The sequence below is a fragment of the Lolium rigidum genome, chromosome 4 (genome assembly GCF_022539505.1).
Source record: "Lolium rigidum isolate FL_2022 chromosome 4, APGP_CSIRO_Lrig_0.1, whole genome shotgun sequence".
NCBI classification, from domain to species: domain Eukaryota; kingdom Viridiplantae; phylum Streptophyta; class Magnoliopsida; order Poales; family Poaceae; genus Lolium; species Lolium rigidum.
The window spans coordinates 12,807,120-12,820,477 of NC_061511.1; the positions used below are offsets into that span (position 1 = coordinate 12,807,120).

Sequence of the window (13,358 nt, forward strand, 5' to 3'; positions counted from 1 at the left end):
GATGTCCTGCATGGGTGTTTTTCTTATTGCATTGATAATTGCCATACAAATACTTACATACAAAATATTTTAGAAGACGACACTTTGCCAAAATATGATAGGACCTCTGTGTGTTTTGAACTCATTAATGAAAAGGAGGAATCCTCCCAAGTTTCTTCTATTGTTTCTGGAAATAAAACAGGTTATGTGGAGAAGCCTCTCATCAAGCCTCTCCCTCCTAAAGAAAGGAACGAGGAGAATGAGAAGAAGACGAAGGGAACGAAGAAGAAGAAGAAGAAGAAGAAGAAGAAGAAGAAGAAGAAGGGGAATAAAAAGAAAGAGGTAACAGCATATCCCCGTGTGTATGAGATAACGATAGGTAACCGTAAGTATGTTGCTCCTGATGATTATTATGATAATGAATCTGAGTACAATGATCTTCCTATGCTCTTTACCTACATTAGTGATCATGATTTGAAAGAGCACACTACTTTTGATATTGCAAATCTCCGGGAAACTAATTCTGAAAATGATAATGTTAATAATTGCCATAGTATCGGTACTATCCATGCTTCCTCCCATAATGATATAGAAAGCTCTAAGCTTGGGGATGAGGTGTTTGAAAATCCTTTTGCTACTGATCATTATATGTTTGATACATCTCCTTCTAGTAACAATAATGGTATGGTCACGGATGAACATACTCGTGAAAGATAACTATTCTATTTCTTATGATGACACTCGTGCCTCCAATCTTTGATGATTATTATAAAGAATGCTATGATATAGGTTATAACTATCCTTATGAAACTTGTCATAGTTATGATTGGATTGCCAAAAACAATTCCCTTAGTATGCAACTTGTTTACCATGTTCAAATTCTTGATAATGATCCTCGCTCCAATTACTATTAATGAGAAGAATTCTTCTTATGCCAAAATTAATGATACTTTTATGCATATGAATCATGATAAGAATGTTTTAAGTGATGGTTATATTGTGGATTTCATCAATGATGCTACTGAAAGTTATTATGAGAGGGGGAAACATGGTTATATGCATTTTAATAATATTAAGTTTCCCCTCTTTATGTTGAGAATCTTGAAGTTACACTTGTTCTGTCTTCCTATGCTATTCACTTTGTTCTTCATTGACTTGTTTATTTACAAGATTCCTTTTCATAGGAAGTGGGTTAGACTTAAATGTGTTTTGAATTTGCTTCTTGATGCTCTCTTTTGCTTCAACTCTTATTTCTTGCGCGAGCATCATTAAAATTACCGAGCCCATCTTAATGGCTATAAAGAAAGCACTTCTTGGGAGATAACCCATGTATGTTTTTACTACTGTTTTGTTGTGTCTTGGAAGTTGTTACTACTGTAGCAACCTCTCCTTATCTTTACTTTATTGCATTGTTGTGCCAAGTAAAGTCTTTGATAGTAGAGTTGATACTAGATTTGGATTACTGCGCAGAAACAGATTTCTTACTGTCACGAAATTGAGCAGCCCTGTCTGTAGGTAACTCAGAAAATTCTGCCAATTTACGTGCATGATCCTCAGATATGTACGCAACTTTCATTCAATTTGAGCTTTTTCATCTGAGCAAGTTAAGTGCGCCATAAAAATTCGTCTTTACGGACTGTTCTGTTTTGACAGATTCTGCCTTTTATTTCGCATTGCCTTTTTTGTTGTGTTGGATGGATTTCTTTGTTCCATTGACTTCCAGTAGCTTTGGGCAATGTCCAGAAGTGTTAAGAATGATTGTGTTACCTCTGAACATGTGAATTTTTGATTATGCACTAACCCTCCAATGAGATTGTTTCGAGTTTGGTGTGGAGGAAGTTTTCAAGGGTCAAGAGAGGAGGATGATATATGATCAAGAAGAGTGAAAAGCCTAAGCTTGGGGATGCCCCCGTGGTTCATCCCTGCATATTTCAAGAATACTCAAGCGTCTAAGCTTGGGGATGCCCAAGGCATTCCCTTCTTCATCAACTTATCAGGTTTCTTCTATTGAAACTATATTTTTATTCGGTCACATCTTATGTGCTTTACTTGGAGCGTCTGTTTGTTTTTATGTTTGTTTGTGTTTGAATAAACTCGGATCCTATCATTCTTGTGTGAGAGAGAGACACACTCCGCTGTTTCATATGAACACTAGTGTTCTTCGCTTTTACTTTTAATGTTCATGGCGGAGTTGAAAACCGCTTCGTTAATTGCTATATGGTTGGAAACAGAAAATGCTGCATGTGGTAATTGGTATAATGTCTTGAATAATTTGATACTTGGAAATTTTTGTGCTCATATAGATCATGTTTAAGCTCTTGCATCATGTACTTTGTACCCATTAATGAAGAACTACATAGAGCTTGTTAAAATTTGGTTTGCATGATTAGTTTCTCTAGAGTCTAGATATTTTCTGGTTAAGGTGTTTGAACAACAAGGAGACGATGTAAAGTCTTATAATGCTTGCAATATAATCATATGTAAGCTTTGCTGCACCGTTTTATACTTGAGTTTGCTTCAAACAACCTTGCTAGTCTAGCCTTGTATTGAGAGGAATTCTTGTCGTGCATCCAAATCCTTGAGCCAAAAACTATGCCATTTGTGTCCACCATACCTACCTACTACATGGTATTTCTCTGCCATTCCAAAGTACATTACTTGAGTGCTACCTTTAAAATTCTATTCTTTGTCTTTACAATATATAGCTCATGGGAAAATAGCCTTAAAAACTATTGTGGTGAAGAATATGTAGCTATGTATCTTATTTCTTATAAAGTTGCTTGTTGAGCGGTAACCATGTTTCTGGGGACGCCATCAACTATTACACCTTTGTTGAATATCATGTGAGTTGCTATGCATGTTCGTCTTGTCTGAAGTAAGGGCGATTTTCATGATCAAATGGTTTGAGTATGCATATTGTTAGAGAAGAACATTGGGCCGCTAACTAAAGCCATGAATCATGGTGGAAGTTTCAGTTTGGACACAAATCCTCAATCTCTTATGAGAATATAATCTGTTGTTGAATGCTTAAGCATTAAAAGAGGAGTCCATTATCTGTTGTCTATGTTGTCCCGGTATGGATGTCTAAGTTGAGAATAATCAAAAGCGAGAAATCCAATGCGAACTTTCTCCTTAGACCCTTGTACAGGCGGCATAGAGGTACCCCTTTGTGACACTTGGTTGAAACATATGTTATGCAATGATAATCCGTGTTAATCCAAGCTAATTAGGACAAGGTGCGGGCACTATTAATATTCTATGCATGAGGCTTGCAACTTATAGGATGTCTTATACATAACACATATGATTTATTACTACCGTTGACAAAATTGTTTCTATGTTTTCAAAATAAAAGCTCTAGCACAAAAATAGTAATCCATGCTTCCCTCTGCGAAGGGCCTTTCTTTTACTTTATGTTGAGTCAGTTTACCTACTTCCTTCTATCTTAGAAGCAAACACTTGTGTCAACCGTGTGCATTGATTCTTACATGTTTACCTATTGCACTTGTTATATTACTTTGTGTTGACAATTATCCATGAGATAAACATGTTGAAGTTGAAAGCAACCGCTGAAACTTATATCTTCCTTTGTGTTGTTTCAAAGCTTTCTACTGAGAAGTTATTGCTTATGAGTTAACTGTTATGCAAGTCTTATTGATGCTTGTCTTGAAAGTATTATTCATGAAAAGTCTTTGCTATATGATTCATTTGTTTAACCATTGTCTTTACCATTGCTTCGAATCGCTGCATTCATCTATGTGCTTTACAATAGTATTGATCAAGATTATGATAGCATGTCACTTCAGAAATTATCCTTGTTATCGTTTACCTACTCGAGGGCGAGTAGGAACTAAGCTTGGGGATGCTTGATACGTCTCAAACGTATCTATAATTTCTTATGTTCCATGCTACTTTTATGATGATACTCACATGTTTTATACACATTATATGCAATTATTATGCATTTTCCGGCACTAACCTATTGACGAGATGCCGAAGAGCCAGTTGCTGTTTTCTGCTGTTTTTGGTTTCAGAAATCCTACAAAGGAAATATTCTCGGAATCGGACGAAATCAACGCCCATAACCTTATTTTTCTGGGAAGCTTCCAGAGAGCCAGAGAGGGCCCAGAGGGGAGCCCTGGGGGCCCCACACGTGGTGGCGGCGCGGCCCGGGGGGGCGCCCCCCTAGTGTGTGGGACCCCCGTGGCCCCTCCGACTCCGCCTCTTCGCCTATTTAAGCCGTCCTGACCTAAATCTTCGACACGGATTGACGAAACACCAGAAAACCTTCCAGAGCCGCCGCCATCGCGAAACTCCAATTCGGGGGACAGAAGTCTCTGTTCCGGCACCCTGCCGGGACGGGGAATTGCCCCCGGAAGGCATCTCCACCGCCATCTTCACCGCCATCGCTGTCTCCATGATGAGGAGGGAGTAATTCTCCCCGAGGCTGAGGGCTCTACCGTAGCTATGTGGTTCATCTCTCTCTTTGTGATCTAGTTGAATATCATCTATGTGTTACTCTGGTGATGTTATTAAAGTAGTCTATTCCTCCTCCATGATGTAATGTTGATAGTGTGTGCATCATGCAGTACTTGGTATAGGTTATGATTGTGATCTCTTGTAGATTATGAAGTTAACTATTACTATGATAGTATTGATGTGATCTATTCCCCCTTTCATAGCTGATGTTGACAGTGTGCATGCTATGTTAGTACTCGGTATAATCGCGTTGGTCTATCATGCACTCTAAGGTTATTTAAAAATAAACATCGAATGTTGTGGAGCTTGTTAACTCCGGCATTGAGGTGCTCTTGTAGCCCTACACAATTAATGGTGTTTGTCATCCAACAAGAGAGTGTAGAGTGGTTTTATTATGTGATCAATGTTGAGAGTGTCCACTAGTAAAAGTATGATCCCTAGGCCTTGTTTCCAAACATCGAATCTCCGTTTATTTACTGTTTTGTTGCATGTTTACTCGCTGCCATATTTTATTCAGATTGCTATTACCACTCATATACATCCATACTACTTGTATTTCACTATCTCTTCGCCGAACTAGTGCACCTATACATCCGACAAGTGTATTAGGTGTGTTGGGGACACAAGAGACTTCTTGTATCGTGATTGCAGGGTTGCTTGAGAGGGATATCTTTGACCTCTTCCTCCCTGAGTTCGATAAACCTTGGGTGATCCACTTAAGGGAAAACTTGCTGCTGTTCTACAAACCTCTGCTCTTGGAGGCCCAACACTATCTACAGGAAAAGAAGCGTGAGTAGACATCAGCAGGCTGCATCAACAGGAAGTTTTCCCACCATGAACCAGCAGCTCCTTCAAGATGGTAGCTTGCAAAGTTCACCCAATCTGCTTGAGCAGCGTGGGTAACCTCAAGCTTGCGCTCGATGGTACGGAGCCAGTAATCAGCATCAAGGGGCTCAGTGGAATAGCTGAACACTGGTGGGGTGAGGCGGATGAAGCTTCTGATCCCCACTTGTTCCTCATGACGCTGAGCTATGTTTCTCTCAATCCTTTCAAGGAGCCTCATGTTGTATGCACGATTGGCTTCATACATGGCCATGAGTTGGACCATAGAAGGAGGAGGAGGAAGGTCAACATTCTCCTCGTGACCATCTCCATGGTTATTACCACGGCCAGGACCATGGTCAGCACCACTTCGAGTACCGCCTGACATCCTGAGGAGAAGACAAAAACCATGAGACACAGATTCACCGAAAGGATTCAACATAAGGATAGCATGTACCAGATGCAATGAGCATGCCGAAAGACAAGACATGTGATATGAAGATATATCATTGTATCGATCATGAAGATGGAATGCAAAGATGACATACCATCACCACGTCGCATAAAGGCGGAAAGTTGGGTGCTAAGCACCCGAAGCAAGAATTAAGGACAATGCTTCAGATTAGCTGAGGCATTCGGGAAACTCTGAGACAAGCAACCAGATACGGAGTAATGGAGAAAAATAAGCCAAACCCGTGGATCCTAAAGATTTGAATTAATAGGAAAGAAGTGAAACCTTTTTCCAACCAAAACCAGGTAAGATGACTTAGCATTAGAGTGACACCAGACAAGGAGTAAAAAGAATCCTATTCAGAATTTTTGCAAATAATATTTAGCTTTCAAATAGTTTTCACAACCGCTAGACTCAACATCGACCAGTTAACAAGGGTTTCGTACATGCAGTTCTGCTCTGATACCAAAACCTGTGGCACCCCCGAGATGTTAGACAAATACCAGATCTTCGTCTGACATAAGCCTAACCTAGAGCTCGAGAGACTACATCGAGAGAATAGGTAACACAAAAGTGACTCTACGACTCAAAGAAGTAATACAAGCTCATAACTGAGCAAAGAACCAAAGTATTACAAGCAGATGTCACTGACCTGACATTACATCAATCAACGGAAACAAAGTTATGCTATTAGACATAGCAATATAGCAAAAGGAGCATAACGGTGACGTCCTAGTCCATAGATTTCAGGCTGCCACCTGGGAACCCCAAGCTACTCGTCGATGTCGACCTAGAAACCACCATCTGTCGGAGTAACTTCGTCTGAAACAAAATCATGCAAAGTTGAGTACAGGGACTCAACAAGAGTTAGTACAACCCTTTACCAAAATGTGTATGCGGGCTTTCTGTAGAGCTTCTTTTGCGTAAAGCCAGTTTTCTTTTAATACACAAGAGGGAGAAGAAGTTCGACTACTTAGAACCTTTAAAAGGGGTTAGAGAGCGATAACTCTAGCTCTATTGATTATCATATTGTACAAACCAAATATTCATCGGCTCGAACCACTATCCTCGGATCACCCCTCAACACCCCAGAGAAGGTATCCGTAAACACACAATGGTTGCCAAGTTTTACGATCAGGTTAGAGTTGTCTATGATCATAGAATCCATTCCCAGGTCGTCCGTAACCGTGGACACGACTTTTCGAAAAAAGTTTTAACCCTGCATGGGTGCACAACTTTACCCACACGTGCCAACCGACTATTAATGCCGATATATTAGCTCTTTTCCATGGAAAGCTGGCAGAGGGTGGTCGACCACAACCTTTACCTTGCTGTCTCCTAGACCATGAGTCACGCGCTAAGGATTGTTCCACCGTAATGGGTCAAGTCCCGAAGTCGGTCCTTAACGATGTGAGGCGAGGTGGGTTTCCCTAGGGGGCGCCACCCCCAGCCACGCTTACCTACATATTATGTATATTTTTCCCCAAGCAGAATGCAATGCATATGTCCAGGTAACGTGCAAACTATGTGACTCATGAAATCGACTAGGCAAGTTAGTGAGTCGAGAGGGTACCATGATAGGGCCTCGTGTGGTTGTACACTCGGTCTTGGTTCAAGGGCGAGAACTCGGTTCCTTGGGTCGGCAGAAACGAAACAACCCACCACATCCCAATATGACCTCTTGTCTAAGCATTTAGTCATGTTTATCAACATCTCTATACTTACCACGTCAACCTGTCATGCTAGTTTCATTTCATTGTAAGGCTCCAGTCTGAAGACCGAAGTGGTAGCGTAACAAACTAAGCATGGCTAAGCATAAAGATAAAAAAGCTCTAGCGATGCACACATGCCAAACCTAGGAATGCTAGGAGCAGTGGATCATGGTTTTGAGGCAACAAGGGTGATACATGCAACCGATAGGATAACTCTATCTATCGATAAAAGACAGTTGAATCGTATGCAATATGTTGGAACCAAAGATAAAAGCTTTTCAAAACCATAGATGAACCAGGTTAGGGCTTGCCTTGTCCCTCAGCAGATGAGTACGATTCTTCGGTGGCGTTGACTTCAGACTCCGGCTCAGATTCTATCGCGAAGAACCAAACACCATAAAGGAAAATACACATTCAAGACATGGCATAATGCAATGCGCATACAATATGAATGATATCCATATTAACGGAATTGAGTAAACCCTACATGCATCATCAGATTAAAGGGGGTTCCATCATCGAAGCCCGACATATGAGAGGTGTTTATTAGGGTTTCACTAATTTTCTCAAATTTAAATGCAAATGCATGCCATGCTTATGATCCAACATCATTTATTTATTCAACCAAAGTTGGTCTGTTACAAAGGGCCCTAGCACCTCTTGCCCAACATGTGCAGAACTATATACTGTCATGGCAAGAGACTCAACAACCATTACCTGGCTTAGTTAAGCATAGACACGTCAGAGTTTCAATCAAACAATGACCAATTGACCTTGACGAGCATTGTAACATCGCCACAAGTAATTTCAACTTGCGCTGCACCATTGACATCTGGAGCAAAACTAACAGTCTGTGTAGCAGAGGCAGTAGCAATCCTCAATAGAAGCTTCTCCTTCTTGCCAACACATACAACACGACGCAACAGCTGGACTATTCCACTACCATCACAGGTTACACCACCTGCTTTACTATCATGTAGCACAAGACAATCCTGAATGCTGGAGGTGTAAGCTGTGATTTCTCCACAGAAATTTCCCTTGGTAACCTTGATTTCAAAGGTAGCCTCCACTGCAAATACAACAACTGCAAATTTCACCTCCACAGTGCTCAGCCTGCTTTTGAGGTCGACACAATCAAGAAGACTATAGTCCCACCCTCCCAATCTTACACCATCAATCACACACAGTCCCTTGCTAAGTTCTTGGTCTTTGTGCCTTTTGTCCTTGACCTTAAGATCTAGCTCCAAGTATAAGTTATCCATTAACACGAGTCCTCGACTTGGGCCAGTCAAGATCAATGATTCATCCTACGAGAAAAGGTCAAATAACAAATTTACATTCAATCATCTAAATAATACAATGGCAGTAAGTGTGCAACTATTCTTAAAAGGTTGACAGTGATATCTGATTATACGAGATGTTTGGTTTTGCTCTGCTTGAAAGCAAGTATGGTCTTCACATTTCACAATAAAAGATGCGCTACCTCTGAGTTAATGATTTGGCAATCATCTCGAGAGCGACGGAAGAGATAGACGCACTTGAAATCAACGTAATCTCTGGCAATGACAGTACCATACACTTCCAACGGGAAGGGAACATCTGAAGCGGCTATCTTCACTGAGAAGATGTTTGCTGACTCCCACAGGCTGTAAACCTGTTGTCCACGTGGGTTGGCGTGTTTGGTTGGAGTCCTGTGAGTGTATCGCATCGGAGGCACAGACGCTGCAAATCAAAACAGCAACATTTATGTAAGTTTACCACTTCAAAAAAAAACATTTATGTGAGTTTACCACTTAAAAAAAACATTTATGTGAGTTTATCGCACTGGACCAACAGGCAAGTACTATACACTTGAAGATTGAACACGGATTACATGGAGGAATGGGGAAGAACTGGAATTTGGACTTACACTCCTCGTCGATGTCGAATCTGGAGAAGTCTTTGTGGTAGAATCGGGTGTAGCAGACCTCCCCAGTCTTGGGATCGTACTCTTTGATCCTGTCGAGGACGGCCTGATGCGCTGCATTTCTCTGCGTCCACTCCTCCACGTTCCGCGCATGCTCCGCCGCCTTCTCCTCGGCCTCCCGCCGCCGCCTCTCCGCCTTTGCCGTCACTTCAGCCACCACCTCCGCCTCGTCGTAGAAGAGCGGCTCTAAGCAGCCACTCTCGTCGACTTCCTCCTCAGACCCTAGGTCGCCGGCGGCCATGAGCACGTCGCCGGCAGCCATGAGCACGCCGCCGCCGAGGCCGAGAACAAACCCTAAGATTTCTTACAGTATTTTTTTTTTGAATGTATTTCTTACAGTATTTTATTTTGGGAGAGAGGAGAAACCGAGAAAAGGACCGAAGTGATCGATCCATCTCGGTGCTTTGGATTTGGGCCTTTCTAGGGCCGGTTGGAACGCTGCATCTGTCCTTGTTTTCATCCTCTAGCTTAGGTCGATTTCCCCCCTACAAAAAAAGGTCGATTTTTTAATTTTTTTTTTGAATTAAAAGGTTTAAAATACGAATTTGAGGATTGTAACTTAAAATTATTAAGGATGTCTCAACACTCGTTCAAAAAATTCAAAAAATTAATATGTGAAATTTCAGATCCAAATAATAATAATAATAATAAATGAAAACAAAATGTGAGGCATCAAAAAAGTTAAGTATAGTTTTAAAAAGTGGGATATAAGATAATAAAACATAACCATATATAGAGCTAAAACTGAGACTAGTTAAGGTTTTCATTCATACCTCCATTGTTGAGAGCAAACTCGTTAGTAGCAATACCCCATACATGGGAAATGACTTACAAGAGATGTTGTTAGAGCATCTTCAACATGCCCGCTAAAACGGCCACGCGGTTTAAAAACTGTCGGTTTGGCGCGCACGGACGCGCGCACGGAGCTCCAGCGAACGCGGGGAAAAATGCGCGTGCTAAAAAATTTGCCGCGCCCGCGCGTTTGCGCTATTCCGCGCGGGAAAGTTGCCACGTGCACTGCCACGCACGCTATAAACGCGACACGCGTGAACGTGGCCAACCGTCTGAACTTTCCACGCGCCGCTCCGCCTCTCTCTCTCTCCCCACCGCTCTCCCTCCCGCCGACGCTCCGCATCTGCGCCTCCGTCGACGCTCCGCCTCCACGCCTCCGTCGAGATGCCTCCGCGCCGCCACCCCGCCTCCGGCTACCACGACATTCGGGCGCGGCGGAGCAGCCGCTTCGACGCGGAGATCCGCTCCGGCGACGAGCAGATCCGCCTCGGAACTTTCGACACCGCGCACGAGGCGGTGGGGGCGTACGACCCCGTCGCCTGGCGCCTCGGACGCTCCCGCCGGACTATGAACTTTCACGATGTCTGGACGCAGGAGCAGGCGGAGCAGCTCGCGCCGCCGCCGGTCATCACGCGCGAGCAGCAGCGCCGCCAACGGGAGCTCGAGCAGCGCCTCCTCATCGCCGAGCGCGACGAGGCCCTCCGCCTCGAGTGGGTGCGCCAATTCCCTGAAGACGTCGCCGCCACGGAGGCCTTCTACGCGCAAAAGGAGGAGGAGAAGGCGGCGGCGAAGGCGAAGAAAAAGGCGAGCCGCGACAAGCGCCGGGCGGAGTCCGCGGCGAGGAAGGCGGCGAGGGCCGAGAAGGCAGCGAGGAAGGAGGAGGAGAAGAAAAACGGCGCAGGGCCGTCCACCATCATCCTCTCCTCCTCCTCCTTCGAATGGACTTCGATGGCGGTGTCGGAGACTACTCCGAGCAGCCACTCGTCGGACTGCAACTGGGAATCGGAGTAGGATTAGACTAGTTTACAATAAAATGTCGCGATGTATCGTTAAACTTTTAATATATTTCGTATTTTCAATTAAAATTTCGTGTTTTATTTGAATTGTTTGATTTATTTTGAATCGAGAACGGTCGCAGTAGCCGTTCGGGCCGCGCCGCGCGCTGCAAAATGGCGCGCCCAACGGAGGAGCACTTTTTCCGCCCGAGCAGGCGCGGCAAAATGCCGCTTCCGACGGGGCACCTGTCACCGCTGCGCGCGCTATGTGTTTACAGCGCGCTGGAACCTACGTATAGCGCGCCGATTTTTCCAGCGCATGTTGGAGATGCTCTTATACATTATACAATAAAGCATATTAATAAAATCTAACTCTTTGAAAACAATAAGTAACAATCTTGGCAGGATTAACATTGATTGTATGCTGCAAGAGATTGTTCCTTCTTTAATCTACACATTGTAACACTGGTTGTCTGAAGATGAGGTAGGAGAATAACGGTACATCAAATAGTTTTTGGCCGTTCAGTTTCGTTGTCCCAGTGGTCCAGATCGGTAATACTACAACAAAATTGGATGCACAGAATTGGTCCTAGAATTGAATTGGACTGAGAATTCCAAATCTAGGATGGAAATGAATTGACTTCAAATTCAATTCTGTTGTTTGGATGCGTTTGAAATTTGATGTTAGAATTAAATGGTGTATCCAATTCCAATTTCTGTTTGGATGTATAAACCATTGAATTGGATGAATTAAGTTAGCTAGCACCATAACTTATACATACATGTCACTCGACTAATCAAACATGGTCAACTCTGATACAAAGCTAGCTAGCACCGTAGGTATTTATACGTACGTGTATGGCACTGGACTAACACTGAACATAGTCATCTCGTGATACAAAGCTCTAGCTAGCACCATAGCTAATGGTTCCAACGGAGGCCTGCACGTACAAAACGAACACACGCACACGCACGACCGCGGCTGTCATTTCGGCGAGACGCGCAGTCTACACTGTTTGCTTCAGGCGTGGTCCATGCAAACCTAGAATACATATAGGTTCAGACGCGCAGTTTGCAGTTTGCTTCAGAGCTTCAGGTGTGTTTGGTAGCCCGGCTCATCTCAGATTCTCTATCTCCCCTCATACATGTTGACGTCATACATGCTCAACTCAGATTTGTTGCTTGTTTGGTAGCCTGTATCAGTTGAGAGATGGCGAGTTCAGATGGTGTTTGGCAAAGATTGTATAGGGTGAGACGTGCTGGGTGGAAAAAATTACACAAAGGTCCTTAAGAAAAAAAATCAAAAAGCAATCGGGTCCTTTGTACTGGCGGCGTCCTGGCAGAGCACTGGCGGCGCGTCGAAGCAACTTCCCGGCGGAGCGTCTTGACCGGTGCGGCGCGTCCTGGCGGCGGCTTCCTGGCGGTGCGTCGAGGCGTCTTCCTGGCGGCGCGTTCTGGTGGTGTCCTAGCGGCGCGTCCGGCAGTGCGGTGCATCGAGGAAGCTTCCTGGCAACGCGTCCTGGCCGGTGCGGCGCGTCGTCGAGGCGGCGTCCTGGCCGGTGCGGCGCGTCGTCGAGGCAGCGTCCTGGCGGTGCGACGCATCCCGGACGGGAGGGAGGCGGCGGCATGGTTCCGTGCTCCTGCTCGGCCGACGGGAGAGGAGGAGGTTGGGGCGCGGGTGGGACGCGAGAGGAGGACGAGGGGTGCGAGGGGGCGAATGAACGGGTCGGGTGGGGGTCTGGGGGGTGCGATGGGGGCCCGAAACAGTGTTTCGCGGGATGAGGAGAGCCCGGGCGAGGAGGGAAGCTCGATTTGAGCTTCGCTCCTCAGCCTGGCTCTGAGGCGTTTTTCGTATCAGGTCGCCAGTGCTGGGAAGGCCCGACCCGACCTAACAAACACGTTCTCTCTCAAATATCTCGGTTGAGATGGGAAAATCTGTGCTCCCCGGGCTACCAAACACACCCTCAGTATCCATGCAAACCTAGAATGTACAGAAGTGGCAGATCCTAGAAAAATACGCAATTTGCAGTTTGTTTCAGACCCGCAGTGTACGCACGACCTGACACTACGCGAGTGTATGCGACGAACAATTACCCCGCCATGAACGACCCTGCCAGAAACCAGTTCCCAGAAAACACCGCCGCCATTGCCCTAACGCCGAA

The 13,358-nt window shown here is 44.5% G+C and overlaps 1 protein-coding gene across 1 annotated transcript; it reads right to left on the reverse strand.

Annotated features, from left to right (window-relative positions):
* Positions 1-8,082: 8,082 nt before the first annotated feature.
* On the reverse strand, positions 8,083-9,671 carry LOC124646699. Its single transcript, XM_047186780.1, has 3 exons — positions 9,353-9,671; positions 8,927-9,165; positions 8,083-8,750 (listed from the first exon to the last, which is right to left on the reverse strand). The coding sequence occupies exons 1-3, from the start codon at positions 9,669-9,671 to the stop codon at positions 8,193-8,195; spliced, it is 1,116 nt and encodes a 371-aa protein (XP_047042736.1). The 3' UTR covers positions 8,083-8,192.
* Positions 9,672-13,358: the final 3,687 nt, after the last annotated feature.

Bases quoted from the DNA above. Each gene is read 5' to 3' on its own strand.
- LOC124646699 (XM_047186780.1), bottom strand. From the start codon at position 9,671: ATGGCTGCCGGCGACGTGCTCATGGCCGCCGGCGACCTAGGGTCTGAG. The intron at 9,166-9,352 runs GTAAGTCCAAAT...TTTGATTTGCAG, and splicing joins ATTCGACATCGACGAGGAGT to CGTCTGTGCCTCCGATGCGA. The intron at 8,751-8,926 runs GTAGCGCATCTT...CTTTTCTCGTAG, and splicing joins GCCAAATCATTAACTCAGAG to GATGAATCATTGATCTTGAC.